At 38.4% G+C, this 27266-nt stretch overlaps 2 protein-coding genes and 1 pseudogene across 7 annotated transcripts in view; 1 reads left to right on the top strand and 2 right to left on the bottom strand.

The window, feature by feature from the left end:
* Positions 1 to 1341, bottom strand: part of PSEN1 (presenilin 1) — a 77005-nt gene extending 75664 nt beyond the window's left edge. For both annotated transcript variants that reach the window (XM_082852206.1, XM_082852205.1), the window contains exon 1: positions 1219 to 1341. The gene's annotated coding sequence lies outside the window, so the exon portion shown is untranslated. The remainder of the gene's footprint in view (positions 1 to 1218) is intronic.
* A 921-nt stretch (positions 1342 to 2262) lies between these two features.
* LOC309968480 (transcription and mRNA export factor ENY2-like) lies at positions 2263 to 3998 on the top strand (annotated as a pseudogene). The gene is made up of 2 exons: positions 2263 to 2278; positions 3621 to 3998. The product of its transcript is annotated as a transcription and mRNA export factor ENY2-like (transcript).
* A 4203-nt stretch (positions 3999 to 8201) lies between these two features.
* Positions 8202 to 27266, bottom strand: part of RBM25 (RNA binding motif protein 25) — a 54553-nt gene continuing 35488 nt past the window's right edge. For 3 of the 4 annotated variants that reach the window (XM_082863917.1, XM_082863914.1, XM_082863915.1), the window contains 9 exons: positions 26920 to 27142; positions 26722 to 26811; positions 24098 to 24171; positions 22454 to 22604; positions 18279 to 18603; positions 17627 to 17901; positions 17190 to 17288; positions 16120 to 16167; positions 8202 to 12266 (listed from right to left, as the gene is read on the bottom strand). In XM_082863917.1, coding sequence (XP_082720043.1) covers positions 12174 to 12266; positions 16120 to 16167; positions 17190 to 17288; positions 17627 to 17901; positions 18279 to 18603; positions 22454 to 22604; positions 24098 to 24171; positions 26722 to 26811; positions 26920 to 27142 — 1378 coding nt within the window. In that variant the 3' untranslated portion in view covers positions 8202 to 12173. The remainder of the gene's footprint in view (positions 12267 to 16119; positions 16168 to 17189; positions 17289 to 17626; positions 17902 to 18278; positions 18604 to 22453; positions 22605 to 24097; positions 24172 to 26721; positions 26812 to 26919; positions 27143 to 27266) is intronic. The other variant, XM_082863916.1, reaches the window with a different exon arrangement.

Below are 27266 nucleotides of genomic sequence, written 5' to 3' on the forward strand. Positions count from 1 at the left end.
CTACCCAAGGACGAGGAATAGACGAATGGAAAAGCTGATGATCGATGCCGCTTCTATCATCTACTTTACCTTGGGGAAGGCGGGTAGAGGTGAGGGAATCCATCCACTCAATAAATAGGCTCCTTTTCATTATTAAGGGCTTGTTATTAAATGGAGGTGGGAGGGGGTTTAAGTTGGCTGAACCCTGCAAATGAGTTAAGGAGAACTGAAATTGGCTTTTGCAGGTGACTGAAATCAGCCAAATGCAACAGGCTTCAATCTACTTTCCTGTTTTTATTCTCCTTCATAACAGTTATTAAATGTGCACACTGGGTCACTGGACCCTTAGCATCCAGAGGGCCCCTCTTCCTAGTACACTCTCTGATATAATGCTCTCCTCAATTCAACTCCGAGGGTGTAAACCTTTCCATTGTAAAAGATAACGTAAATAACAAGATGCCCTTAACCAGATGTAATCTCTACCTGCCTCAAACTTCAGAGAATACTATGACTTTTACAATGTACTCTGCCATAATTTGCATACTATTCGTATCTCACATAGTAAACCTTGAACACTTTATTCATCTTGTCCAAAGCAGGCAAGCAATGCTTTTTAAATTATTAAGTTACTCTCCTACAAGAGAAGCAGATATTTATTTGAAAGGAATTTGAGCGGGATGAAAACGTCAAGTATCTAAAATACATGCAAAGCACTGGACATATATGCCTCGTGACAGTCCCGATCAGGCAGACCCTGTTGTATTCCGTCCCGAACTGAGACAGAAGGAACTTAGCCCTGAGTGCCACTCGCTTCCCCTGGACAAGGACACATTCAGGGCATAAGGCGCAGAGTTTCAACAGTTGCTCAACCAGACCCAGCGCCAGGCGCTTCCTCTTTCTCCTGCTCCACTCCAGGCAAGACGGTCAATCCCCGCCCAAGGCACCTGCGCCCTGAGATGTCTTCGGGAAACCAGCACTTCCGGACCAAGGCTGCGAAGGGGAACCTCTCTTCAACCTGATCGCGCGCCGCGCCCGGAGCCCGAGAAACGGGCCGCCCCTACTCGTTCTCCACACGGGGTTCCCTGGTGCCCGCCCGACCGCACCCCGCTCCCCATTCTCGAGGACACCGGCTCCCCGGCCCGGACAACGACAAAGGGCCCGTCCCTGCCCGCAGCCACCCGTGTCGGCACCGGATGAGAGGTGTGTTTCTCTCTCCCCAGCTCCCCATCGGGCACCTACCCTTTCCTCGCCGCCACCACCGGCCGCTAGCAGCTGAGGTTCCTTCCCGAGCAGCCGCTGTTTTGTTTCCGATGTGAAATCGCGGCCTTTGGAGCGGCCCGGCCCAGGCCCCGCCCAAAAGGCCTCACCGGTTTCGTCACTTCCGGCCCGGGCGTCGTTGGTGACCGGCCTCCGAGGGGCGGGGCCAAAGGCGGAGGGGCGTGGACCAGAGGAAGGGGGTGGATCTTCCGGTGGTGAGTGGGGACTAAGGAGCAGACCCTGCGTTCCCGTTGGCCTTCCGACCCGGAGGGACACCCTTGCTCCCCTCTCGGCACCCGCCGACCCCTGATGATGCCAGCACCGGTATGAGGTTGTCAGAGATCTACTGCTCTTGAGGATCAAAATTTCTACGTAAACTGGACCCAGTGTGTGCTTCTCCTACAAGTGCTGGCATCTTAAATCTAACGTTTCTTTCATTTCTCTATAGTCCTATTTGTACAGTGTTTCTCAGTGCGAATCAGCCGCACCACAATCAAAAGGAAGCTAACTTAAATTGTAACTACCTGTGCCCTCCATCCCCTACCCAATGAATCAAAACTTTTGGTGGGTGAGAACCTGAGAAACTGCATTTTAAACAAACATCGTCTGGGATTCTTCCGCTCCAAGTGTAAGAACCAGTTTTCCTAGATGGTAAGCTTTCAGAGAGCATAAATTGTGTTATTTTTATTTTTTTATTTTTTGCGGTACGCGGGCCTCTCACCGCCGCGGCCTCTCCCTGACCGGGGCACGAACCCTTGTCCCCTGCATCGGCAGGCGGACTCTCAACCACTGCGCCACCAGGGAAGCCCAATTGTGTTATTTTTGTAATCCCAAAACCTAACATAGTATCTGGTACACAATGAGTTGCTCTATGGTTGTTTGATTTTTGCATCTTCCAGCTTTCCATTCAAATGGCTGTAAAAACAGTACCAATAACTCCTTAAGTAGCATACCACACACATACATTCATCTGAAAGCTAAGTTAACAATGAGTACTATGTAAAACCAAAGGTGAACAATGGAGAAATGTTCAAATTCACAGGTAATCAGAAAACTGAAATCAATAACATGGCATCTGGCCAAATGAGATTTTTTATTTCTCTTAAATTCCTCCCCCAAGATAACCCTTCATATTCCTAGAGCCATCTCTCCTCCCTGGCCCCCTCGAATACATGACCGGTTTTAAATAGGTTTTACACACTTTATATTTACGAACAGAAGTAGCAGTAGCAAGTTTTTCTATTAACAGAGAATGTTGGGGAAACAAAAAGGTTGACACCCCCCAAAAACAATTTTTTTTTTTTTTTTTGCGGTACGCGGGCCTCTCACTGTTGTGGCCTCTCCCGTTGAGGAGCACAGGCTCCGGACGCGCAGGCTCAGCGGCCATGGCTCAAGGGCCCAGCTGCTCCGCGGCATGTAGGGATCTTCCCGGACCCAGACACGAACCCGTGTCCCCTGCATCGGCAGGCGGACTCTCAACCACTGCGCCACTAGGGAAGCCCAACAATTTTTTTTAAAGTTCTCTCTTCCGTCCTCAAACTTCACAAGGGTAGGAATTTTTGCCCGTTTGTTTACATATATTGCAAATGCTGAGAACAATGCCTAGCACATAAAACAGTTCAATACATTTGTCAAACAAGCATAGGCTAAAAACCATCCATTTGTGAACTAGTTCAATCTCTTTGAATGCAATCTGGGATGTAAGTAGAAAGTGTTAAAATTCTGGTAAACTATTCTTAGAAACAATCTCAATACAAAAATTTTGTGCAAAGATGTTCATGGAGTATTATTAATAGCAAAAATTGGAATGCTAGATGTCCTACAATAAAGGACGGTTCACCCACTTCACCTAATATCATTAAAATTGTTTATGAAGGGCTCCCCTGGAGGTGCAGTGGTTGAGAGTCCGCCTGTCGATGCAGGGGACACGGGTTCATGCCCTGGTCCGGGAAGATCCCACATGCCGCGGAGTGGCTGGGCCCGTGAGCCATGGCCACTGAGCCTGCGCGTCCGGAGCCTGTGCTCCGCAACAGGAGAGGCCACAACAGTGAGAGGCCCGCGTACCGCAAAAATAAATAAATAAAATAAATATATGTTTATGAAGATTATGTGTAACAGAAACATTCTAATCCTGTTAATTAAAAAATAAGACATAACATTAATGCATACATCAAAACACATTCCTGCAAAAAGGAAATAAAATTGATTTAAAAAGCAACCAGTGGCTGAATTACTGGACTAAAGATAAATTTTCCTCTAGTTTTCTGTATTTCTTCACCTTTTTAGGAATATGGAAACCCAGAAAGCGCTGAGGAAGAACCAGTAAAAAGACACAGACTAGACCCCTTCCCGGAAATGCGTATGCTAGCTTTCTGTGTGCTTAGGTACCGGAGCTACTGAGGGTCAAGGTCTGGACAGCCGAAAAGAATGTGATGCGCAGATGAGAGCAGCAATTAACCAAAAGTTGATAGAAAGAGAATGCGTCAAAGAGTTACTGAGAGCTAAATTAATTGAATGTGGCTGGAAGGATCAGTTGAAGTCACACTGCAAAGAAGTAATTAAAGAAAAAGGACTAGAACACGTTACTGTTGATGACTTTGGTGGCTGACATCACACCAAAATGCAGAGCCCTGGTACCTGATAGTGTAAAGGAGCTCCTACAAAGAATAAGAACATTCCTTGCTCAGCATGCAGCCTTTAAGATTGAATTAGATTGTTGTTTTGTGGTTTTATTTCTGAAAGTAAAACTTGCCATAAATTAGGAATTGATTTCCCAAAATAAAATCCTTTTTTGTATGATGGTATACAGTTTTCAGTAATGTATACAATTGTATAGATTTTTCCCCCTAAATGTGTTATTTTAATAAATATCTCATGAATGAGTTTGAAGTTTCCTTGGATTTTGGAATAAATGGGACTTTATTAATAATTCATCAGATTTGTTAAAAGTCAAGCAGCTAATATAGTTTAAGTGTTAAGTATGTAAACGTTAAGTAAGCAAATCTCTGTAATAACAATTGAGGAGAGGGAAGCAGCCTCTTCTGATTGTTTGGATGTAGTGTATGCCTCTTTTGAATTCCTATATTTTATAATATATGTCCCATCTTGTTAAAAAAAAAAAGATACAGATTAGAGGAACAAGGCTAAAGTGACATCCTAGACACCAAGAAAGAAGAGTCCCAAATAGAGAGCAAACATCCATAGTGCTAAGAGGTAAACTAGGGTGTAGCCTCTTAAAAAGCCAGAGTCTCATTTAGGCTATCACCAGTCACCAGTGGAATGAAGAGATACAGACTACTGAGACTTAAGAAATTTGGAAGCAAGATCCTTTTTGACTCAGCTCCTACAGAAATGGAAATAAAAACAAAAATAAACAAATGGGACCTAATGAAACTTAAAAGCTTTTGCACAGCAAAGGAAACCATAAACAAGACGAAAAGACAACCCTCAGAATGGGAGAAAATATTTGCAAATGAAGCGACTGACAAAGGATTAATCTCCAAAACATACAAGCAACTCATACAGCTCAATATCAAAAAAACAAACAACCCAATCCAAAAATGGGCAGAGGACCTAAATAGACACTTCTCCAAAGAAGATATACAGATTGCCAACACATGAAAGAATGCTCAACATCATTAATCATTAGAGAAATGCAAATCAAAACTACAATGAGATATCATCTCACACCAGTCAGAATGGCCATCATCAAAAAATCTACAAACAATAAGTGCTGGAGAAGGTGTGGAGAAAAGGGAACTCTCTTGCACTGTTGGTGGGAATGTAAATTGATACAGCCACTATGGAGAACAGTATGGAGGTTCCTTAAAAAACTACAAATAGAACTACCATATGACCCAGCAATCCCACTACTGGGCATATACCCTGAGAAAACCGTAATTCAAAGGGAGTCATGTAGGGCTTCCCTGGTGGCGCAGTGGTTGAGAGTCCGCCTACCGATGCAGGGGACACGGGTTCATGCCCTGGTCTGGGAAGATCTCACGTGCCGCGGAGCGCCTAGGCCCGTGAGCCATGGCCGCTGAGCCTGCGCTCCGCAATGGGAGAGGCCACAACACTGAGAGGCCCGCGTACCGCAAAAACACAAAACAAAACAAAAACAGTCATGTACCAAAATGTTCATTGCAGCTCTATTCACAATAGCCAAGACATGGAAGCAACCTAAGTGTCCATCAACAGATGAATGGATAAAGAAGATGTGGCACATATATACAATGGAATATTACTCAGCCATAAGAACGAACGAAACTGAGTTATCTGTGGTGAGGTGGATGGACCTAGAGACTGTCATAGTGAAGTCAGAAAGAGAAAAACAAATACCGTATGCTAACACATATATATGGAATCTAAAAAAGAAAAGAAAAATGGTCAGAAGAACCTAGGGGCAAGATGGTAAAGATGCAGACCTACTAAGAGAATGGACTTGAGGATACGGGGAGGGGGAAGGGTAAGCTGGGATAAAGTGAGAGAGTGGCATGGACATATATACACTACCAAATGTAAAACAGATAACTAGTGGGAAGCAGCCGCATAGCACATGGAGATCAGCTCGGTGCTTTGTGACCACCTAGAGGGGTGGGATAGGGAGGGTGAGAGGGAGGGAGATGCAAGAGGGAAGAGATGTGGGGACATATGCATAACTGATTCACTCCATTATAAAGCAGAAACTAACACACCATTGTAAAGCAATTATACTCCAACGAAGATGTTAAAAAAAATTTTTGGAGAGTACATATAACTATAAGCTACTCTTTGTGGAATCTCTACTGTAGTGAAAAGGAGAGGACCTAAGGTTGTTTTGTTTAAAAACTTACTCCAGCCTGAAGGAAGGAAGAAGATAACGGAAACTCCAGGGCAAGGCTCAAGAAACTGCAAACTGTAGTTACAAACCAGAAACATGAGTGGGGGAGGTCTTCTGGATAGGAGTACCCATCCTTAATTATAGAAAGCAAAGGTTCAAGATGCATGTCATAAACTGGAGAGAATATGCCTAAATGACTCTTTTAAAGTTAAGCTTTTGTTAACCTTGAGAGTTTTTGCTAAGTAAGAGGGAAAATCAAATGACTTTTATTCATTCATACCTACCTAAGATAGCACTGGAAGTTTTTTTTTTTGCCATGCCGCACAGCATGCAGGATCTTAGTCCCCTGACCATGGATTGAAACAATCTGTTTCCCTTGAAGTGGAAGCGCAGAGTCTTAACCATTGGACCACCATGGAAGTCCCAGCACTGGAAGTTTAAGAACTATAAAAGCTGCAGTGTTTGTGGTTAAGAAGTGAAGTTCAGTAAAAGAATGAGAAAAATAGTAGAGGGTCCAGACTATCTGCAGTGGTGTATTTATATTTTCCCCAGAAGTGTCTGGAACTTGGGAGCAGGAATGGAGAAATAAATGACCACAAAAAAAAAAAAAAAAAAGAAAAGAAAAGAAAAGAAAAAAATGGTGGCAAAAATCAATAGTAAGCAGTGAAAGATGAAGCAGACAGGAAATCCAGTGCCGGACCTGTTAGAGCTACTTGGGGAGAGGGGCTGTTCGAGCCTCTAGAGAGGCTAGAGCAGTCACTAGTCACAAGTAAATAAAGTCAAGATTCAAGGCCAGTTCTTTACACCATAGATTCAGCAAGGCAATCCAATTTATTAACACTTCCCACATAAAAGCAGTTTACTTTTATTTATACATCATTGCTCTGTTTGCTATGGGAGTAAAGTAGAATTGAAAAATGAAAAATAATACTGTCATCAAGACTAGGTGCTTGACCATATTCTATCTTACTAGCTCTCACATCGTTTTCATTCTTTGCAAGGATCTGGCTCAGATTTGGAACAGCTCAAGATGAAGGGCTGGCTTTAGCTTACTCATCTTGCATTTTTAGTCTTAAGTTCTGTATGACTGTCAATATTTTATTAAATCTAATTTCCTTCTTAAAGAACCTGGGCCCCGTTTAAAAAAAAAAGTCTCAAGAATATACTCAAAATGAAACTTTAATATCTAGCTTTTCCACCTGCTGTAACAATTAGCCAAATCTCTTCACCTGGGTATATTTGCCATTATCTTTTAACTGACAGGGGAAAAAAATGAACCTTCATAGTTTCTAGATCCTACAATGTGAAGTGTTCTCTAGTTTTTCCTTTTGTTATGAGAAAAAAAACCAGGAAAAATTGTTTAAACAATTTTTAAATTCACAATACTTTTTGCCTCAACAAAGATTTGCTAAAAATGCTTCCTATGAGGGAATTTTATTAACAAGCACTTTCCTCTGCTCTTAGGTGGCTATTAGCATCTAGACCATATCTATCCAATGTAACTTTCTTTAGTCAAAATAATGTTCTTCAATCTACAATGTCTACCCAATATTGGAAACCATTAGCTAAATATGGCTATTGAGCACTTGAAATATGAATACTGCAAACAAAAAACTGGATTTTTAAATCCACTTTAGTCACACATCACTTCTTAACACTTGAAATATGGCTAGTGTAACTGAAGAGCTGAGTTTTAAATTTAATTTTAATGAATTAAAAAACTTGACAGCGCAGATCTAGACCATGAATTATACAGAATCCAATACGCAGGCCTCTAGATATCCTACCTAAGGAACACTAGCAGTGTTGCAGTGAGCAGTTAAGACTATGTGATCTTGGGAATTCCCTGGCGGTCCAGTAGTTAGGACTCCGCGCTTTCACTGCTGAGGGTGCAAGCTAAGATCCAGCATGCCCTGCAGTGCAGCCAAAAAAGAAAGAGACTATGTGATCTCTAAGGTCCCCTCTACATATTACTACCTCTGCTGAGAAGCTTCCTACTATCTATCCCTTTCCTCTCAACCTTGAAGTTAGCTCATCAAGTTTGACAGTTCATATAGTACATTGTATATCTATTAGTGATCATCTCATTATTTTTTTCTCCACCACTAGACTCTCAGCTACTAAAGAGATCTTATTTATGTCTATCACTCCATCTAGCTTAAAACATGAATGGCACATATTAATTGTGCTTCAATGGCAAATGTAAGTCATACACAAAAAGACGAATGGGTTACCTGGCTTAATATTTCAGCTACCACTCTGTGCAAGAGAATCCAAAAGTCATCTATCCAACTAATACATGATGAGGCAGAGTAGGCAGACTTAGAGCGTCATTTAATTCAAACAACATGGCTTGAAAAAAATTTTTATTCATTTTTGTTTATAGAAATTATCTTTTCTTCCTGGGCATTTCAGATTGCCAATCCTAATTTAGCCTTCGTATGAGTCAAGTAATAAAATGAAAGGCAAAGAATCTTTTAAATAAAGATGAAAATTAAGCATTCAAATGCAAATAAACAATATTTCAATAATTTAACATAATCACATTTCGAAAAATCTACCAGTTTATCAAATATTATAAGCTCACCTTGGTCTATAGTATGAATATAATAGTAATAATTCCTGGGTTTAAAATATACACTTGTGAATTTCTCTAGTTTTCTTCCCGACACTTAGACTGCCTATTTCTTTGCCTATTTGGGATTCCTTCTAATACCTTTCTTTAGCTACTGGTATTCACAAATCAATTTCACCATCTTTTGCTAAGCAAAACAATTTCTCAATTTCATATTAATAGAAGGCTGAAATATGACTTGGAAAAATGTGTTAACCACTTTGACATAAAACCTTTCAGCAGTTTTTGGGTAGAAAGTGGAAACATTCATAGAACTTATTTGAAAGAGCTGGGTAAATAAGCCTCATATACACATTGTATACCTGCTTACATTTATTTGCATTAAATTTTTTTCTTCATATTAAAGGAGAAAAAAATGTTAATAATGTTTAGTACAATTTGACTCTTGAACTCATTGTTTTCTCAGTTTGTCCACCATATCTAGTATCCATGCCTGATTAGTACCTGAAACTGCACTCTCCACAAAATAATCATCGGCCTCTACTATTACATATCAGGAAGTGCTATGATAAGATTCAGAGTGAGTAACAACATAAACTTCTCTCAGGAGAAAATGTGCTGGGGCTGGCTGGGAATAAAGCCTAGAATATTGGAGTTGTTCTCAGGCAACCTTTTTGGAAGACTACTTCATGTTTATAAACATAAATAATACCTACCTCTTTATTTGCCTCAAAAAACGTTTTTCTCCTTAAAATGAACTTAAAAAGAAAATTAAGCTGCATTAGTGCAATCTATTAGGATAAAATACTAGTACTGAGTAGACACTTTAATCTTCTAATCAAAGCAGTTCTTGGATCACTTAGCACTGGCAACATGTGGTAGCTGGTGAGAAAGGCAAACTCTCAGGCCCACTCTAGCCCTAAGTCTGCATTTTAACAAGATCCCCCCAGGTGATTCAGCTGCATGTTAAAGTTTGAGAAAAACCATTTTCTTCCTGTACACAGATATACACATTTAAAATTATTTTATTTACAGGGTCAAATGAGGAAAAAGCACATTGGTTTCCTCCTAACTGCCACATCAAGAATGGTTGTCAAGACTTTCATCTAATTTTATAACAACCTGAATGGGCAATATGGATTAAACTAAGGTTTCCAAGTTGAAATTAACCTATGGACAAATGGTAAAGACAACCCAGAAAGTTCAAGCAATTTAGTAAAAATTTTCTTATGTGTATTCTTCCTGACACTACAATATGTCAGCTTATACATGTCCAGTTCTTTATATACAAACCTGAAAAATAAGAACTCTGAAAACCTTGAAGTTTAACCTTTGTGGCAAAATCTGACTTGAACTGACATTAAAGTATTAATGTAGTAAATGTAGTAGGTCTTTTAACCCACTGACTGTGATCATTCCTGTTTTGCTGCAAAAGTGTTAACGTATAAATTTGGGATCCTGACACAAATCTCACTGGAAGTGTTACGCAGTATATGGTATGTGCCCCCAAGGGTTTCACACAAGGGCCCTTTTAAGGTAAATGTAATTGAAAGAGCAGAAGAGACCCAAGCAAGGAAAATTAAATCTACTTGAATAAACTTCCATGCTAATGCTGGCTAAATAAAAACAACCTAATATGATGCCTTAGAAGCAATAATATGGTAAAAGAGAGAGAGGCATAATAAACTGCTTGAACAGGGAGTCACGCTGGGGGTCAATCTGAGAAAAGGCTAGTAAAAGAATTTGTAAATGGTAAGGAGCATGTTTCTAAAATTTTCCCTTCAGAAACCACAATTTAAAATATTATAACACTAAAGGGGGGAATATCTCCACAGATGTCTAGATTAATCGAAAATAAGGCAAACGGCCTCTTTGACCTTTAGTTACTAATACTCAAAAACTGAGTCCGTCAAAAATTCAGCCCGTATTTTCAAGTTAAGTTTCTAGTATGCACCGCATAATTACAACATGATGCCATTTATTTAACAAGACTGTGAAAGAATGAGTCCCCAAATCAAATATATACATTTTTAATATTTGAAATATTTACATAATGGAACCATGTCATGGTCCAATGTTAAGAACAGTGTTTTCAAATGTCCTCTTAAGATTAAAAAAAATCTAGTAACTCAAGCTCAGTTTACGCTTTTTATGCTTTTTTTTTAACACCCCCTCCCCCACCCAATCTTTTTAAAAAATAAATACTCAGACACAGGAATAGCTGCACCTAATTTCTGTTAAGAACTATTTAAAACTTGTTACATTTTCAGGTAATTTTGCTCCCTGGTGAATTTCTGATCTACCATAAAGAAAGCCCCATGTATGTCTCTAAGAACACCATCAGTACGTTTTTAAACTTTGATGAGCAGAGGTAAACAAGGTGTGTGCCTACATATACACACACAAGATAGAAACCCTTTACAAAACAAAAAACTAGTGGTAACTGCTTTAAATGATTTACTTTATCCTCAGAAATAAGATGTAACCTTTGTAAATTGCCATGATAAATTCCTATTGTATTTTGTCAAACATTCCTAGTCTGTAAAATTGCCTAATTTTTTATTTTGCTTATTTTTAAAAAAGATTTTTTTCACTTAAGCTTTTTGAATGAAGCTTTTTTTTTTAAAACAAAGGGGTACAAAATTAAACTAAGGACCAATTAGTGCAAAAAATGCATTAAATAAAGCTCTCCAGAATCTAAGGATCTGCCTCATACCTGAACAATGAAATCAGGGGGGAAAACCACTATGACTCACACTCCCTTAAAAGAGAGGCTGACGCAGCCAGCTTTCAACAGAAAAACCCATTCCGTTCAACAAACTGTTGCTTGCCACAAGAGAATACTATACTCCGGGAGACTAATAACCTAATTATCCCAGACATTTGGGTTGGCACAATACCATGTTTCCTTTACAATTCTAGTCTTCAATTAGGAAATGTTTCAGGGAAACTTCCAAAGCAAATTAGGGAAAAGTAAGACTTTTATACATACATTCACACAAACACATTCATACAGAGATACAGTAGGAATGGATTGTCTGCTACTTTTCGCACTCTAATTTTAAATTCCATGCCATCATGAGGGCCTGCCATTTTTGATCAAGGGGGTAAGGGTAATAGGTATGACTGGTATTCTTTCAATTTAAAATTGTTCATGTTGGTGCCTATACAGTACAGTTCAATATTAAGTGCAATTCTGCAAAAGAATTGGCGAGTCATTTTAATATTTACAAGGAACAAATCAGCAGAACAAAATTATATCAGATAGGCTGTGTACAGTAGCTGCGGCTTATAAAACATACCAGTAATTTGTACCTGGTGAGTATAAAGAGAACCATGGTAGGATTCAGATGTCTTTACAACCAAGGGAGTACACATGGCATTAACAAATTAGAGGACAAAAAAATTCACATTTTCTACATTAAAAAAAAATTACAGATCTCACAAACGTCTTTGAAGACAAAAAAAAAAAAAAAAAATTGAAGTCCTGTGAAGGGTGGGAAAGAAGAAATCTGAAATGGAACTCTAAATGTAAAAAGAATTTTACTTCACAAGACCAATTTTCTTGGCTTCTGTTTCATATATCAATAATCTCCACATCTTGACTATAAAAACTTCTGCTTCTTCATCAAGTACCTAGAAAAGGAACAAGACAAAAAACAGTCACACACGTAAGAGAAGCAATCATAAACATCTCCCAACAAGGTAACTGGAATAAAAAAGGCTTTTATCTACCAACAAGCATTTATTTATACATGTCTTGAAAAACTACTTCCTGAGGAAAGCAAATGTTATAAAGAACACAGTAATTTAGACAGAACTGGTTATGTAACTACATAATACTTAATACAGAGTATCTCATTTACCCCTCCCCAAGAACCTCACAATCTTAACATTTATTGAGCACTTATTACATAAGTGACACTGAAATATTAAATGAGAATATATGTGTAGCATTTTAATATAGTATCTGGGATAGAGTAAACAAAGTGAACACTATCATCATGAGGGACACAAGACTATTGAATAAATAAAAGGTTTTTTCTCCTTGGCAAATCAAGTTATTTTTTCTATCTACATATGAGTTAGTTGCATCATGTCCTCACCACTGCACTACTCCTGCCCTCATCACCCACACATATGTGGCACTCTACACCAGGGCTGCTGTGCAGTAAACTGGAATAGCATGCTTCCTTCTACAGAAGGCAGCAATGACTGAGTTCCAGGGTACCACCGTCATAATGGCATCTGGCCTAATGCTGCCAAGACTCTGGAGAAGCAGGCCAGGTTAGGAGTTAAGCAAACCACATCTCTAGCCAGACTACTTGGATTCAAATAGCTCTTCTACCTCTTATTAGTTACGTATTCTTGGTTGGGTTACTTAATCACAATGAGCCTCAGTTCTCTCATCTGTAAGACAGAGGTTATAGTAGCTATGTCATACTGCTTCTACTGTGGGAATTAAAAGAGTTGATATGTACCAAGTGCTTTGAAGAGTGCTTATTATTACAATCAGTAAGTACCTAAAACAAGCCAGAAATGGATTTTCCTGAGAAATTTCCTTACATTTCTCAGTGATGACAAATAAAGAACTTAAATAAGACATCTATGAGCCAGATTTAACCCATAGTTTAAAAAAAAACTGCTGTTGGAATTCCCTCGTGGTCCAGTGGTTAGGACTCCACATTCTCACTGCCAAGGGCGCAGATTCAATCCCTGGTCAGGGAACTAAGATCCCACAGCCAAAAAAAAATGAACTACGCTGCAACACTAATTAATGAGGAATTGAACCCAGGTACAAAAATGCAACCAAAGTTCATTAACTTACATAAAATGAGGAAAGGTACAGTTTGAAAAAGATTTCTAATAAGAGCAAAATACTACTTGAGCTAAAATTTCCATCTCATTTATTCAAGAAATATTTAGAGGGTCCATGAGCTATTACCAGAACTGGCTGACAACACCAACTCAATTGGTTTCCTCCCACTCTGATCAACAATGAGCCAGAAAATAATCAAAAACAATATAAGCGAATAAGCAGTAGAGTTTAATTATACTCTAAATATCAAACTATTTCAACAGATCAAACGGATTAATAGTGACACATGACATCTTCACCAACAGTGATTATACCTCTGCCAAGGCCACAAACCAGAACACTGATTTTTTTTTTTTTTTGGCTGCATGACTTGTGGGATCTCAGTCCCCCCACCAGGTATTCAACCTGGGCCCTTGGCAATGAAAATGTAGAGTCCTAACCACTGGACTGCCAGGAATTCCCTGATTTTTTTTTTTTAATTCCTTAACTCAGGCCTAACTACAAAACCCTCTCTTCACTCAAGGATAACTTTGTGAAGAGGCTGGAAGGTCAAGGAAGTTCAGATTGTATCCCTAAGGACTGGGATCTATTCACATTTCTCCTTTCATCTGAGGCTCAGAATTATGGCATCAAACTTTTCACAAACGTTTTTTCAGGAATTTTAGACAACAGATGCATTAGGCTAGCTAGGCAGCAGAAAACTAATGTTATCTGGCTTCAGACATCACATAGTGTTTGGACACATAACATCTTGACCTTAGAGCTCCTTTTAGTTAGGCACCCTCCTATGGCACTCCCTGACAACTTTAATTGCAGCTCAAAATGAAAGTTTCCCTGGTCACCTATCATCTCACATCATGCTTGACGTTTCTTCTTCCTCTCTGACTCTTCTTCCTGTTGCTACTTTCCCACTCTGCCCTTTAGACCCTATTCCACTTTATGCTATCCCAACTTCTTTAATTAGACTTTTCATCTCCTTACCTTAATTGAAAATGTGGTACGTCCCCTAAAGACCCTAACACCCCTGTGGCCTTCTGAGAAAGCTCCTCACTTTCAAAGCTTTAGTCTCCACAAGAGAGGGGAAGCTGCTGGATCTTCATTGTTTTTCTCCTAGTAAACAATATCTCCACTGATGTTCGCGAGATCTCATTACACCACCGGTTCACTCCAACAGCAGCTGTCTAGCAAATATCTAATCTTTCATCCACATTAAATGAGTGCTCTGGCAGCTGGTTCTTGTATTTCTCTCCAATCCCAGTCCCAACACACAGTAATTTCTATTTCTGTGTGTTATAACCCAGCTTAAAGTTCATTGATATTCTAAACAATGACATCAACTCTGCCCCAGAATCTCCCATGGCCATACTTTGCACCTTGCCATAATCTGGATTAATTTACCAATTGTATTCTTAAACATTCTACTCTCTAAATAAACCTCTCTTTCCAGTTATTTCATTCCAACACATCTCCCACAGCTTCACTGGAACCACCAATCTTTGATTCATTCAGACCACCAACTCTGTTCTGATATTATTTCCTTTTCTTCCTAGACTGGAGTTCACAGTCCATTCTATCACTCTCTCACCTTTACCATCAATTCTCTTCCTTTCTTTTCTCACAAAATCAATGCAACCACAACCACTAACTCTAATATCCAAATTAAGTGCAATTTGGGATTTGATGTTTAACTACTGACAACCCAAAAGACACCTGCCCAAGTGACAAAAGAGTAATACAATCTTCAAGTCTCAGTTTACATGGTAATTCCTGTGATGGTTTCCCTAACTGCCGTCAACACCTAACTACTCATCTCCTCTGCCCCCATGATCATTTTTATATATCTCCATTATACTAAGGATATTACAGTATCAATATTGGTACACTTGTTTCCCTGTTGGTTCTTTAAGGGCAGATATTCCACCTTTCTGTGCTTCTAGCACATTGCTCTACCCAGTAAACACATAATAAATGGTCTCTAAGTTTATGAATAGATTCAGAATTTATATTTATACACACAAACACCAAAAACAGGGGAGGGGAGAGAATGATAAAAAAAAACCTAACTCGGGCTTCCCTGGTGGCGCAGTGGTTGAGGGTCTGCCTGCCGACGCAGGGGACACGGGTTCGTGCCCCAGTCCGGGAAGATCCCACATGCCGCGGAGCGGCTGGGCCCGTGAGCCATGGCCGCTGAGCCTGTGCGTCCGGAGCCTGTGCTCCGCAACGGGAGAGGCCACAACAGTGAGAGGCCCGCGTACCGCAAAGGAAAAAGAAAAACAAAAAAACCCTAACTCTACTGTTGTCTAATAATATCTTACTATGAACGCCTTTAACCTCTTAATGCATGTTCAAATTTTAATTCAGGCCCATAAAGATTCTGGAACCAACACAAGGAGAAATTCAATCAAATTCAGAGAAGTTAGTTTGTTCACACTGATATTAATTTAAAATTTTTTTTCACATCTTTATTGGAGTATAAATGCTTTACAATGTTGTGTTAGTTTCTGCTGTACAACAAAGTGAATCAGCTATATGTATACATATATCCCCATACCCCCTCCCTCTTGTACCTCCCTCCCACCCTCCGTATCCCATCCCTCTAGGTCGTCACAACGCACTGAGCTGATCTCCCTGTGTAATTAAAATATTAACAACAGTAAATTTCTAACTTACCATGGCAACATCATCTAAAATGCTCTGAGGTGAACTATGAGCCATAACCTAAGAGAAAAAAAATAACTGTCACTTTGAAAATAAATAAAACATTAGCAATACAGTAAAAAAAAAATTTTTAAGGTGTCCTCAAAATAGTATGAGAATTTCTTGTGACTTTAGAACCTTTCTATAAATTTCTTAATTCCCAGAATCTCCCTCTTTTCAATAAAAGTCTGACACTAAAACCTGGGATCTTAATCATCACATTATTTGTCTTCTAATTCAAATCCAGACTTATAAGTGTTTACGCTACAGTAATGACAAGTGGAAAGGGTCACTTAAATTAGCTATGCCTAATGTTAAAAGAGCAGTACTGGTAGAAAAATACCATTTCCTTAAAACGCAATTAGCTATTGCTTTATAGAAATACTTTGCCTTCAGGGGACAATGAAAGGATGTGGTATACCTTGGTGGTTAAGAGCATGAGTTCTACAGGCTACTTATCATGTAACCATGGTCAAGACACAATCTCTCCCTAAGCCTCAATTTCTTCACGTATTGAATGGGGATACTGTTAGTAACTTGCACTTCCTAAGGTTGTTGGAAGGTTTGAAGAAGATGAAGTCTTGTAAAATGCTTAACACCGTACCTCCCGGGAAAGAAGCCTGGCACACAGTAATCAGTCAGTTAACACCACTATTACGCTATGAAGGGCACTATACTTTCTTTTCCGAAGGATGGATTACTGAAAAAGAATTGAGACAAGCTATTGGCTGTCTCCACAAAACCTCAACTGTACTTCAGCAACATTCTAACCATTAAGACAAGAAGGGGGTGGCAAAGCATTCTCAGGGGCAGGGAGAGAGCAAAATTGGCAGCAGCCAGCTATTCTGTCCTCTCTGACCCTCTGAAATGAAAGCATGCAGCGTGGGGTCTGAAATAGTATAGAGGGGTTCACTTAAGTAGCCATGACTCTTGTAATTAAAACTAAATTATCACTGACTTGGCCCTGTAAAAATTTTCAATTTAGAAAGTCTCTAACATTTTGAAGTATATAACAAACGTTGGCAAAAGAGTAAAAGACTAACCTTAGAACAAACAAAATCAACTAATGTAGCTTCTTCTTCACCTATGTATTCTATGATTTTTTTATTAATCCATGGTCTAATTCGTCGTTCCATCAATATCTATAAAATAAAGCATGGTTACTAAATTGAAGAGCTTTTTATTACATTTACTTAAAAAACCTATATAACTTCATAATTTTTCTTAAGGCTAAAATACAGTATGATCATTAACAAGTTGACTTAACACAGATAAGTATCGAGACGAAATTATTTGCTTCTAATTTATGAAGACCTCAGGTACCAAAAGAATTTCCACAATAATCTATTACTATTGACCATGTCAAGATTCTAGCCACCTTATCACCCCTATTTGTCATAAACGGAATGAACTGAGTTTGTGTGCTATAGTCAAAACCAAAAACTTGCAATAAAATAATGAAATACAATTTGCTACTCACAGAATCCACAATAGACCAATCCAGGGGATAAGCAAAGAGCTCAGGTTTGGCTGTAGGGATTTTTTCAATGAGACTCTTAATGTGTTTGCGCTTTTCTTCAGTGTTCACAGTGCCTTTGGCAGCATTTTTATCATCTTCACCATAATCCAAGGGAACCAGTTTCCTTTTTCGGGGTACATCATCACTGTCTTCATCCTCAAATTTGTTGAAGACACTATCTACAGGGAGTTTCTTTCTCTTCACAGAATTAGGCTGACCAGGACTATTGGAAGCACCTATAGTAAAAACACTGTATTAGCACAATGACTTAATACTCAAATGTTACATTTTACAACCCACCATGCCTAAAAAGCACTGTAAATATACCTCCACAAACCTCAGAGAAAGATGCCAGCTATAAAAAATAACTCACTAATCACAAGCGCTAGAAAATTTAACTCTTCACTTCTCAGAACTCAGGGCAGCTGCAGATACAGGAGCACTAGCAGAACTATGAAAACAATCATGAGCTAGAAAGGCTTTTTTTTTTAAGTAGTTTTCTAACTACCTACCAAGCAGTACATATTTATTTTTCCCTTAAGGCAAAATTTATGTAGTTGTGGCGGGTAGAGGGGGAAAGGAGGGAAAAAGGAGGAACGAAATGCAAACATACCCAGTTTAAGACTCAGTCCTATTTTTGGCCTATGCTCCTCAGGTTGTTGTTGATCTGGTGAATTTTCATGAGGAATAATAATACCACAGGGAGACTCATCTCCAGGAGTGTTGGGAGTTGCATTGCCACTGGCAGAGGAAACAGATGGGGCAGAACTGATGGGCCTCAGAGTTGGTTTGAGACAGGGCTTTTGCTCTGGCTCTTCTTCCTCCTCCATGGGTTCCTCTCGTTTTTCTTCTTTTTCTTGCTTTTCTTCTTCCTCTTCCTCTGATTCTGGTTCTTGCTTTATTTGTGGTTGTCTGCGCCTCTCAGCCTCTTGTTCCATCTAAAACCAGAAAATAACCTGGTCAACTGAAACAGACCCCAACTATCTTCAATTCAACCAGCTCTATGTTTTATCTTTCACAAAATCTCTATTTTTCTTCTTCCTTAGGAATAACAAAACACTGCCTCCTTCTATAATCAGAACTAAATCTATAGAATATATTAGGTACTCTGTAAAATTTTTTTTAGTATTTCACATATATTACCATTCTTCAGTGGCCTGTATACACTCTACAGAGATAACAAAGGTAATTGCTAATAGTTGGCTAATTCAAAATGAAAAAGTATGTTTTTATATCTTTATTAAAGAAATTATAATCAGAAATTTTATTTTATTGGGTTGGCCAAAAGGTTCGCTCGGTTTTTTTGGCTCTAGTAGCACTTAGTTGTCTTTAACTTCATTCGAAACAATTTTGTTAGACTGTGTGTGACAGCTGTCATATCAGCATGCATTTAAAAAACAGACATCAAAATTGGTGAATTTTTGTGTAGCCATTTTAATATTGAAGATGGAAGAAAAACCCAACATTTTTGGCATATTACTCTTTATTATTTCAAGAAAGGTAAAACGCAACCGAAATGCAAAAAAAGATTTGTGCCGTGTATGGAGAAGGTGCTGTGACTGACTGAACATGTCAAAAGTGGTCAGCAAAGTTTCATGCTGGAGATTTCTCACTGGACGATGCTCCATGGTTGGGTAGACCAGTTCAAGCTGATAGCAATCAAATCGAGACATTGAGAACAATCAACGTTATACCATGCAGGAGACAGCCAACATACTCAAAATATCCCAATCAAGCGCTGAAAATCATTTGCACCAGCTTGGTTATGTGAATCGCTTTGATGTTTGGGTTCCACGTAAGTTAAGCGAAAAAAACTTAACCGTATTTCTGCATGCGATTCTCTCATTAAACGTAATGACAATGTTCCGTTTCTAAAACATATTGTGATGGGTGATGAAAAGTGGATACTGTACAATAATGTGGAACGGAAGAGATGGTGGGGCAAGCAAAATAAACGACCACCAACCACACCAAAGGCCAGTCTTCATCCAAAGAAGGTGATGTTGTATATATCGTGGGGTTGGGAGCCTTCTATTATATTGAGTCCCTTCCAGAAAATCAAACGATTAATTCCAACAAGTACTGATCCCAATTCGACAAACTGAAAGCAGCACTTGACGAAAAGAGTCCAGAATTAGTCAACAGAAAATGCATAATCTTCCATCAGGGTAACGCAAGACTGCATGTTTCTTTGATGACCAGGCAAAAACCATTACAGCTTGGCTGGGATGTTCTGATTCATTCCCCGTATTCACCAGATATTGCACCTTCGGATTTCCATTTATTTCGGTCTTTACAAAATTCTCTTAATGGAAAAAATTTCAATTCCCTGGAAGACTGTAAAAGGCACCTGGAACAGTTCTTTGCTCAAAAAGATAAAAAGTTTCGGGAAGATGGAATTATGAAGTTGCCTGAAAAATGGCAGAAGGTAGGTCGAACAAAAGGGTGAATACGTTGTTCAGTAAAGTTCTTGGTGAAAATGAAAAATGTGTCTTTTACTTTACTTAAAAACCAAAGGCACTTTTTGGCCAACCCAATAGAACCCAATAGTATACACAATACACAAAAGGCAATTCAAATCCTCAGCCTGGTCATAGATAATCATTTTTTATTTCTTGGTAATGGCTGAAGGTGGTAGTCACTTCTGTATTCACAAACAGGAAAAGGAAGAAGTGGCGGGAGAGAGAATTCTGAAGTCAAACTCCTAAACCAAAATGAACACTCCCCCTGAAATTACAAAATATGATAAAAAATAAACATCATAAGAGCATTATAAACTGGGATGAATACATCAGCAAGTTTTCTGAGCGTGAAACAAACACAGGAAAAACAAAAGTAAAAGTACGTATCCTGAACTACACAAAAATTTAAAATCTGTGCATAACACCATTTATCAACTCACAAAGGAAGTACAATGACCATTAAACCATCTGCAAGGCATTCAAACCCACTGGTAATCAGAGAATTAAAACATAGTAATATTGGGCTTCCCTGGTGGCGCAGTGGTTGAGAATCTGCCTGCCGATGCAGGGGACACAGGTTTGTGCCCCGGTCTGGGAAGATCCCACATGCCGCGGAGCGGCTGGGCCCGTGAGCCACGGCCGCTGAGCCTGCACGTCCGGAGCCTGTGCTCCGCAACGGGAGAGACCACAACAGTGAGAGGCCCGCGTAACGCAAAAAAAAAAAAAAAAAAAAAAAAACCATAGTAATATTCCCCAACCTAAATGTTATAATGGCAAGGATTTAAAACACTGACAATACTACCATGATGATGAAAAAAAAGACACCTGGACTATAAACTGGAGAAATTCTTGGTGGAAGATTATACCTGAAGAAAAGCACATTAGAAAACAAAACAAAACAGAAACAGACTCATACAGAGAACAAGTTGGTGGTCACCAGAGGGGAGCAGGATGGGGGGTAGGGCAAAAACGTGAAGGGGATTAAGAGGTACAAACTTCCAGGCTTCCCTGGTTGCGCAGTGGTTGATAATCTGCCTACTAATGCAGGGGACAAGGGTTCGAGCCCTCGTCTGGGAGGATCCCACATGCCGCGGAGCAACTAAGCCCGTGAGCCACAATTACTGAGCCTGCGCGTCTGGAGCCTGTGCTCCGCAACAAGAGAGGCCGCGATAATGAGAGGCCCGCGCACCACGATGAAGAGTGGCCCCTGCTTGCCACAACTAGAGAAAACCCTCGCACAGAAACGAAGACCCAACACAGTAAAAATAAATAAATAAATTACTAAAACTCCTACCCCCAACATCTTTTAAAAAAAAAAAAAGAGGTACCAACTTCGTTATAAAATAACTTATGGGGAATGTAACATACAGCATAGGGAATATAGTCAATATTGTTTTAATAACTTGGTATGGTGACAGATGGTTACTAGACTTATCGTGGTGATCAATTCATAATGTATACACATGTCAAATCACTGTTGTACACCTAAAACTAATATAATACTGTATGTCAACTATACTTCAATAAAAATCTAAAAATGAAAAAAAAGCACATTAGAACAAAAAGTGCACGTAACAATATTCCCACTTATAAAACTATAAAACTTATGTGTGAGGGGGGTTATAAGAATTCAGCCAGTTTTTAATTTCTTCATTACTGTGTTCTATGTTGTCTGAACTTTCTATTTACTTATGTAAGTACTTAACAGAAAAAAATAACACTATTTTATTTTGAAGAATAAAAGGGACATGTAAGAAGACATGGTTCCTGTTAATAACATATAACAGATTTTTTTAAGTTGATATGAAGAATTTATAGTATTAAGATCTGTGATACACTAAGAACTAAAAACTTTTCTAACATGACACTACTCTTAAAAGCAAGAATGGGTATGCCATTTCCTATGACAGTCTTTTTCATTTTTAAATGACAAGCTGTTCATGAAAACATCTTTATTTTGGAAATAAAATATTTAGGGCGGTAATGAGAGAATTCAAACTACAAAAGTCATTAAGTGTCAGAGCACATATAAGAAGGACAGTTTCTAGCAAAGTTACATTAAAAGACATTCACTTAATAAGTAATACTTCACAGAAATAAAGGAGTAAGACATACAGATGATGTTGAAAATAAAGCTGTAAATCAACTAATATTGATGACTTACATAATAAAATAAAGAAAAAGAATACTAATATCCTCCCCCAAAATAGCAAGATGCATGGAGTGTAAACATTTCCCTTATAAACTAAACTATATCATAGTTGGCTGGCTTTAGATGACATGATAGCCTTAAAAGAATATTGTTATGGATGTCATAGTATCTTACCCTCTGGAGCTCTGCATCTGGATCCGGGTGCCCTTCTGCCAAAAGGCGCTGCCTGATTTCCTCTAGCTCTTCCTTCTCTCTCTTCCTATCCCGTTCATCTGCTTCCATTTCCTTTTCCCTATCACGCAACCTTTTCTGAAGAGCGCTTCCTCTGCAAAAGTAAATAACAGGCCTTATTTAATACTCAGGTCTAAACTACTACACATAATGTCTCCAAAAGCAAGTTCTTTCCATACTAACAGCTGCATGCTAAGAGACTGAAGACTGTCTTAATGCTCTATATCTGTAGAACACCCAAGACAGTGTACTCTCTGCATGTTAATGTTTACTAAGTCAGCACTGTCTTGTCACGTTATCACCATGCCTCATTCTTAAGTCACTCTAAATGAGTATCTACAAGTAAAAAAGTAGCTTTCAGAGGGAAGAATGCTCTCATTTTATACCTATTCCACAGGGAAACTAACAGGTAATCTGTGTTGTCTTGGAGGCCAAGTTGTGAAAAATTAATACAAGGAGTAGTAATATCCCAAATATTAGTTTTGTACCTTCAATTTAAATCAACTCCTTTCCTTGTGGGAAAAAAAAAAAATTAACAGAAGCAGCAGGGCATAATCAAGAGAAAGCAGAGGTTCTATTTAGCACTTTATTATATCTCAGAATGTTGAAATAATGTACTGCTAATCTATGATTCAATAGTTTTACTTTGCATTTTCTACAAAGTCAAATCCTTGGCATTCAGTCAATTTAAAGTGTTAATCCAATGTTTTGATTATTTCAGCTACAGTGTATTAAATTATATATATTAAATGCATTCACTACATGACTGTATCATGTCAGGCACATGAGAAAAAAATCAAAATATTCTTCATAACCTTAGGGAAATTATAGTTTGGAGTGGAGGGAGCAGAACAAAGCAAACAATTTTACCAAAGTGCCATAAATGTTAGAAGAATGAGAACAGTTTAGAAATGCCACGGGAACAGATATCAGGAAATGCAGGCTTCACAACTCTCACTTCATAATAGTATAGCAATTGGGTGAAGGAGGGCGGGAGGGTGTTCAGATTACTATGTAGCACTCTAGAAATCCTTGAAGACAAAAATTTCTAGGCCACCTTAGATAGTCATAAAGGCAAGTTATAATTTGCTATAAAAACTGAAGTTCTTTAAAACACATGAGGGACTTTCCTGGTGGTCCAGAGGGTAAGACTCCGCACTCCCAATGCAGGGGGCCAGGGTTCAATCCCTGGTTGGGGAACTAGATCCCGCATGCATGCAGCAACTAAGAGACTGCATGCCGCAACTAAAGATTCTGCATGCCACAACTAAGACCCAGTGCAGTCAAAATAAATAAACACACATTTTAATAAATAAATAAATAAAAAATAAAACACAGGAAGAAAAGTTAATTTGTCACAATACTATTATGAACCTTCCTCCAAAGAAGGTGCATAGAATTGTCAATTCTTTTATAACAGGCCCGGACCCCCGGAAAACAGCATTATCAACTATGGGGATAATTACAAGATGAATTCAAAGATTTCTTTCTTACTCCACTGAGTGAACTTGCACTCTCTTGTAGACAAGAGAAAATACAGCTAATAAAAAGCTGACAGTATGAGTTCATAAAGCAAGGCTTCTTTACCTGTAATATTTGGGATCATCTCTATCATCATCATAATCTTCTAAGAATTCTTTTAGTCGTTTAGCTTCTTTTGCCTTTGAGGAAATGAAGGACAAAGTGTGCAAAATTAACATAAAATTAATTTAGATTACCCCCTCGCCCTTTCTTGGGAATAGATTTTTCTTATCCATACCACTTGAACGTTTTCATTCTCATAAACTTATATATTAAATGTAAGTAACATTAGATTTTTAAAATCTTTTACTCTTAAAGGCAAGTCAGATTTAGGGCTTATCCATGAAATGAAAGCCACATATACTGATGGTATGCTACAATAAATTTTCTCTATGAAGATACACTTCAAAGTACAGTAATTTTTTTCTAATGAAACCTAAGCACACCAAGAAAGAAAACTGGAAGTTATCTTATTGAATCTGTTAACCGGACAAAAATATTTTACGTTTCGTTTATAGGTAGATGATGATACAAGTAGTTTTTATGAACTGCAGGATTAAAAATTTAAATCACGTTTATGCATCAATCGAAAGGTAATGCCTGCCTAACTTTGAGTACACAAACCATGAAAGTATATGAATCTCTTACTCCTATTTTTGGAATTTTAAATACAACAACTATTATATTTCACAGAAATTATATCTAATTATATCTAATATACAGACATAAAAAATACTTTAAAGTGAGTATTTATAATCTACGTCTCTATCTACTATACCAACAATATTATATACAAAGCAGATGTAGGTTTATGACTACAGTAAAATATTAACACATTTCATCCAGTTCAAATGTTACACCTTTCTAAAGACTTCCCCAATATAACCATCTATCCATGACCAACTCCTTCCCCCAGACAAAATTAATCACTTTCTCTGTACTCCACTCCCAAAATACTGTGAACACACCATTATCATACCTTAAACACTCACACACACAATACAGCAACCAGTCATCTCTCTGACAATACCACCCAATTGTTTAAGAGTTTGAAGCATTAGTTATTCTTGTACACCCAGTAACTAGCACAAAATCTGTCAAATGCATTCAAGTAGATTGTCAGGTAGCGATGACAATATTTACAGATATCTAAATAAAACACAGGGGACTTCCCTGGTGGGGCAGTGGTTAAGAAGAACCTGCCTGCCAATACAGGGCACACAGGTTCGAACCCTTGTCTGGGAAGATCCCACACGCCATGGAGCAACTAAGCCCGTGAGCCACAATTACTGAGCCTGTGCTCTAGAGCCCATGAGCTGCAACTACCGAGTCCACATGCCGCAACTACTGAAGCCCATGTGCCTAGAGCCCGTGCTCTGCAACAAGAGAAGCCACCCCAATGAGAAGCCCGTGCACCACAGCGAAGAGTAGTCCCCACTCGACAAACTAGAGAAAGCCCGCATGCAGCAACGAAAACCAATGCAGCCAAATAAATAAATACACACACACACAGAGAAAGGCCCATAATGTATGTACTAAAGTATTAACATAAGTCACCTTTCATGAGGTGACTTTTTACACTATACACTTCTGCTACTTGAACATTTTTTAATGAGCAAGTAACTGCTTTTCTAACTGCTGGATATTTTTTTAAGCTCCCAAGCAAAAGATAACTAATAGGAAATTTTTCTCTAGAAAAACAGGTTTCAGATTTGCTTGCAGGAAGCAGAATCACTTCTTCAAATAATTTTATGTCTCTTACTATAGTATTCTCTATTTTCTAACCTACGGTTTAAGAAGAAATTCTAGAATGGGAGCTACAATCCAGGGAAATCAAATTATTTTAAATAACTGTAGGACCTTAGAAGACCTACCATCCAGAAAACTATACTATCTAGTTGCTGCATGCACTCTTTTGGTTACTTACAAAAATTTCCTCTATGTCTTATGTTCAAAAGCTATTTGAAGAAGATTCCTAACTTCAGTAATGTTTTTGGAAGAATAATCTCCAAACTGGAGATAAAGAAACCTTCATGAACTTCTGGCAATGACAGAACATATGGAACATAATACTGAAGCAAGTACTATGATAAAATAAATTATCTTTTTGTCATTTTACTTAGGTAACAACCTTGGCCAATTGCTTTCACTGTTACAGTCTATCAAACAGTGTAAATGAAAAAAAAAAACAACATTCATTTTTATGATTATCATGGAGTTAAAAGGAAGGATAATGTAGTAACATAAGGAAAAACAATAATTTATAAGCGCTATATACTGAAGTCAATAATTTTGATTTCTAAAAACAGGTCTTCTCATGAGACTATTTCCTTCATCCAAATGTACTACACTAATACAGAATATCAAAGCCTCTTAAAAGCCTCTTGAAATTCAAAAATACTGCAGATTCTTAATCAAAGAAAGGTCTATAAATTCTCATTTTATACTATGACAGATTTACTTTGACAGTATGCCAAATGGTAATTTAGTTTATAGGGAGCAAAAACGTGAAAAATAGGAGGGAAAAACATTTTGGTGTACTGAAATTGTCCCAAAGATACTTGAAATATATAAAAATTATCTATACTAGGAGCTCATACTTTTTAACTATAAAGTCACTTCTACTTAACAATAAAGATTTGATCTGATTTTTATCTGAAAAATCACTTATTTTTAACCAAGAAAATTACCATTTCTCTTCTTCTTTCTTCTTCTCTTTCAGCCTCTTTCTCATACTCCCGGGTTTTCTTTCGTTCTCTGATTTCCCAATTCTTAAGGCGCTAAAAAAAAAATTGTCAAAGCTTAAAAATGTATACAAAGGGTTCTAAAATTTTTGACTAACCTACTAAGTACGAAGATTTAAGAATAAAAGCTTTCCCTCAATTTACCTCTTGATAAGCAGCCTCTTTCTCTCGGAGCTTTCTTTCAAGTTTTCTTCGTTCATATGCATCTTCCTCATCCTCTTCTCTGTCCCGCTTCTTGTCTTTTTCTCTCTCGCGCTCCCGTTCCCTTTCTCGCTCTCTCTCTCGCTCTCGTTCTCTTTCTCGTTCCCGTTCTCTCTCTCTCTCTCTTTCCCTCTCCCGTTCCCTTTCACGATCTCTGCTCTTTTCTCTACATAAACAAAAGATTTAAAAAATCGGTCAGTCTTTGTGTTTTCGTTTAAACCCAAGAGAAAGTCGGACAACATATATTATGAAATAATATATAAACTCACTAGCCAGAATTTAGCATTTGG

Source organism: Leucopleurus acutus (genome assembly GCF_964270905.1).
Source record: "Leucopleurus acutus genome assembly, chromosome: 1".
In the NCBI taxonomy this organism is placed as follows: Eukaryota; Metazoa; Chordata; class Mammalia; order Artiodactyla; family Delphinidae; genus Leucopleurus; species Leucopleurus acutus.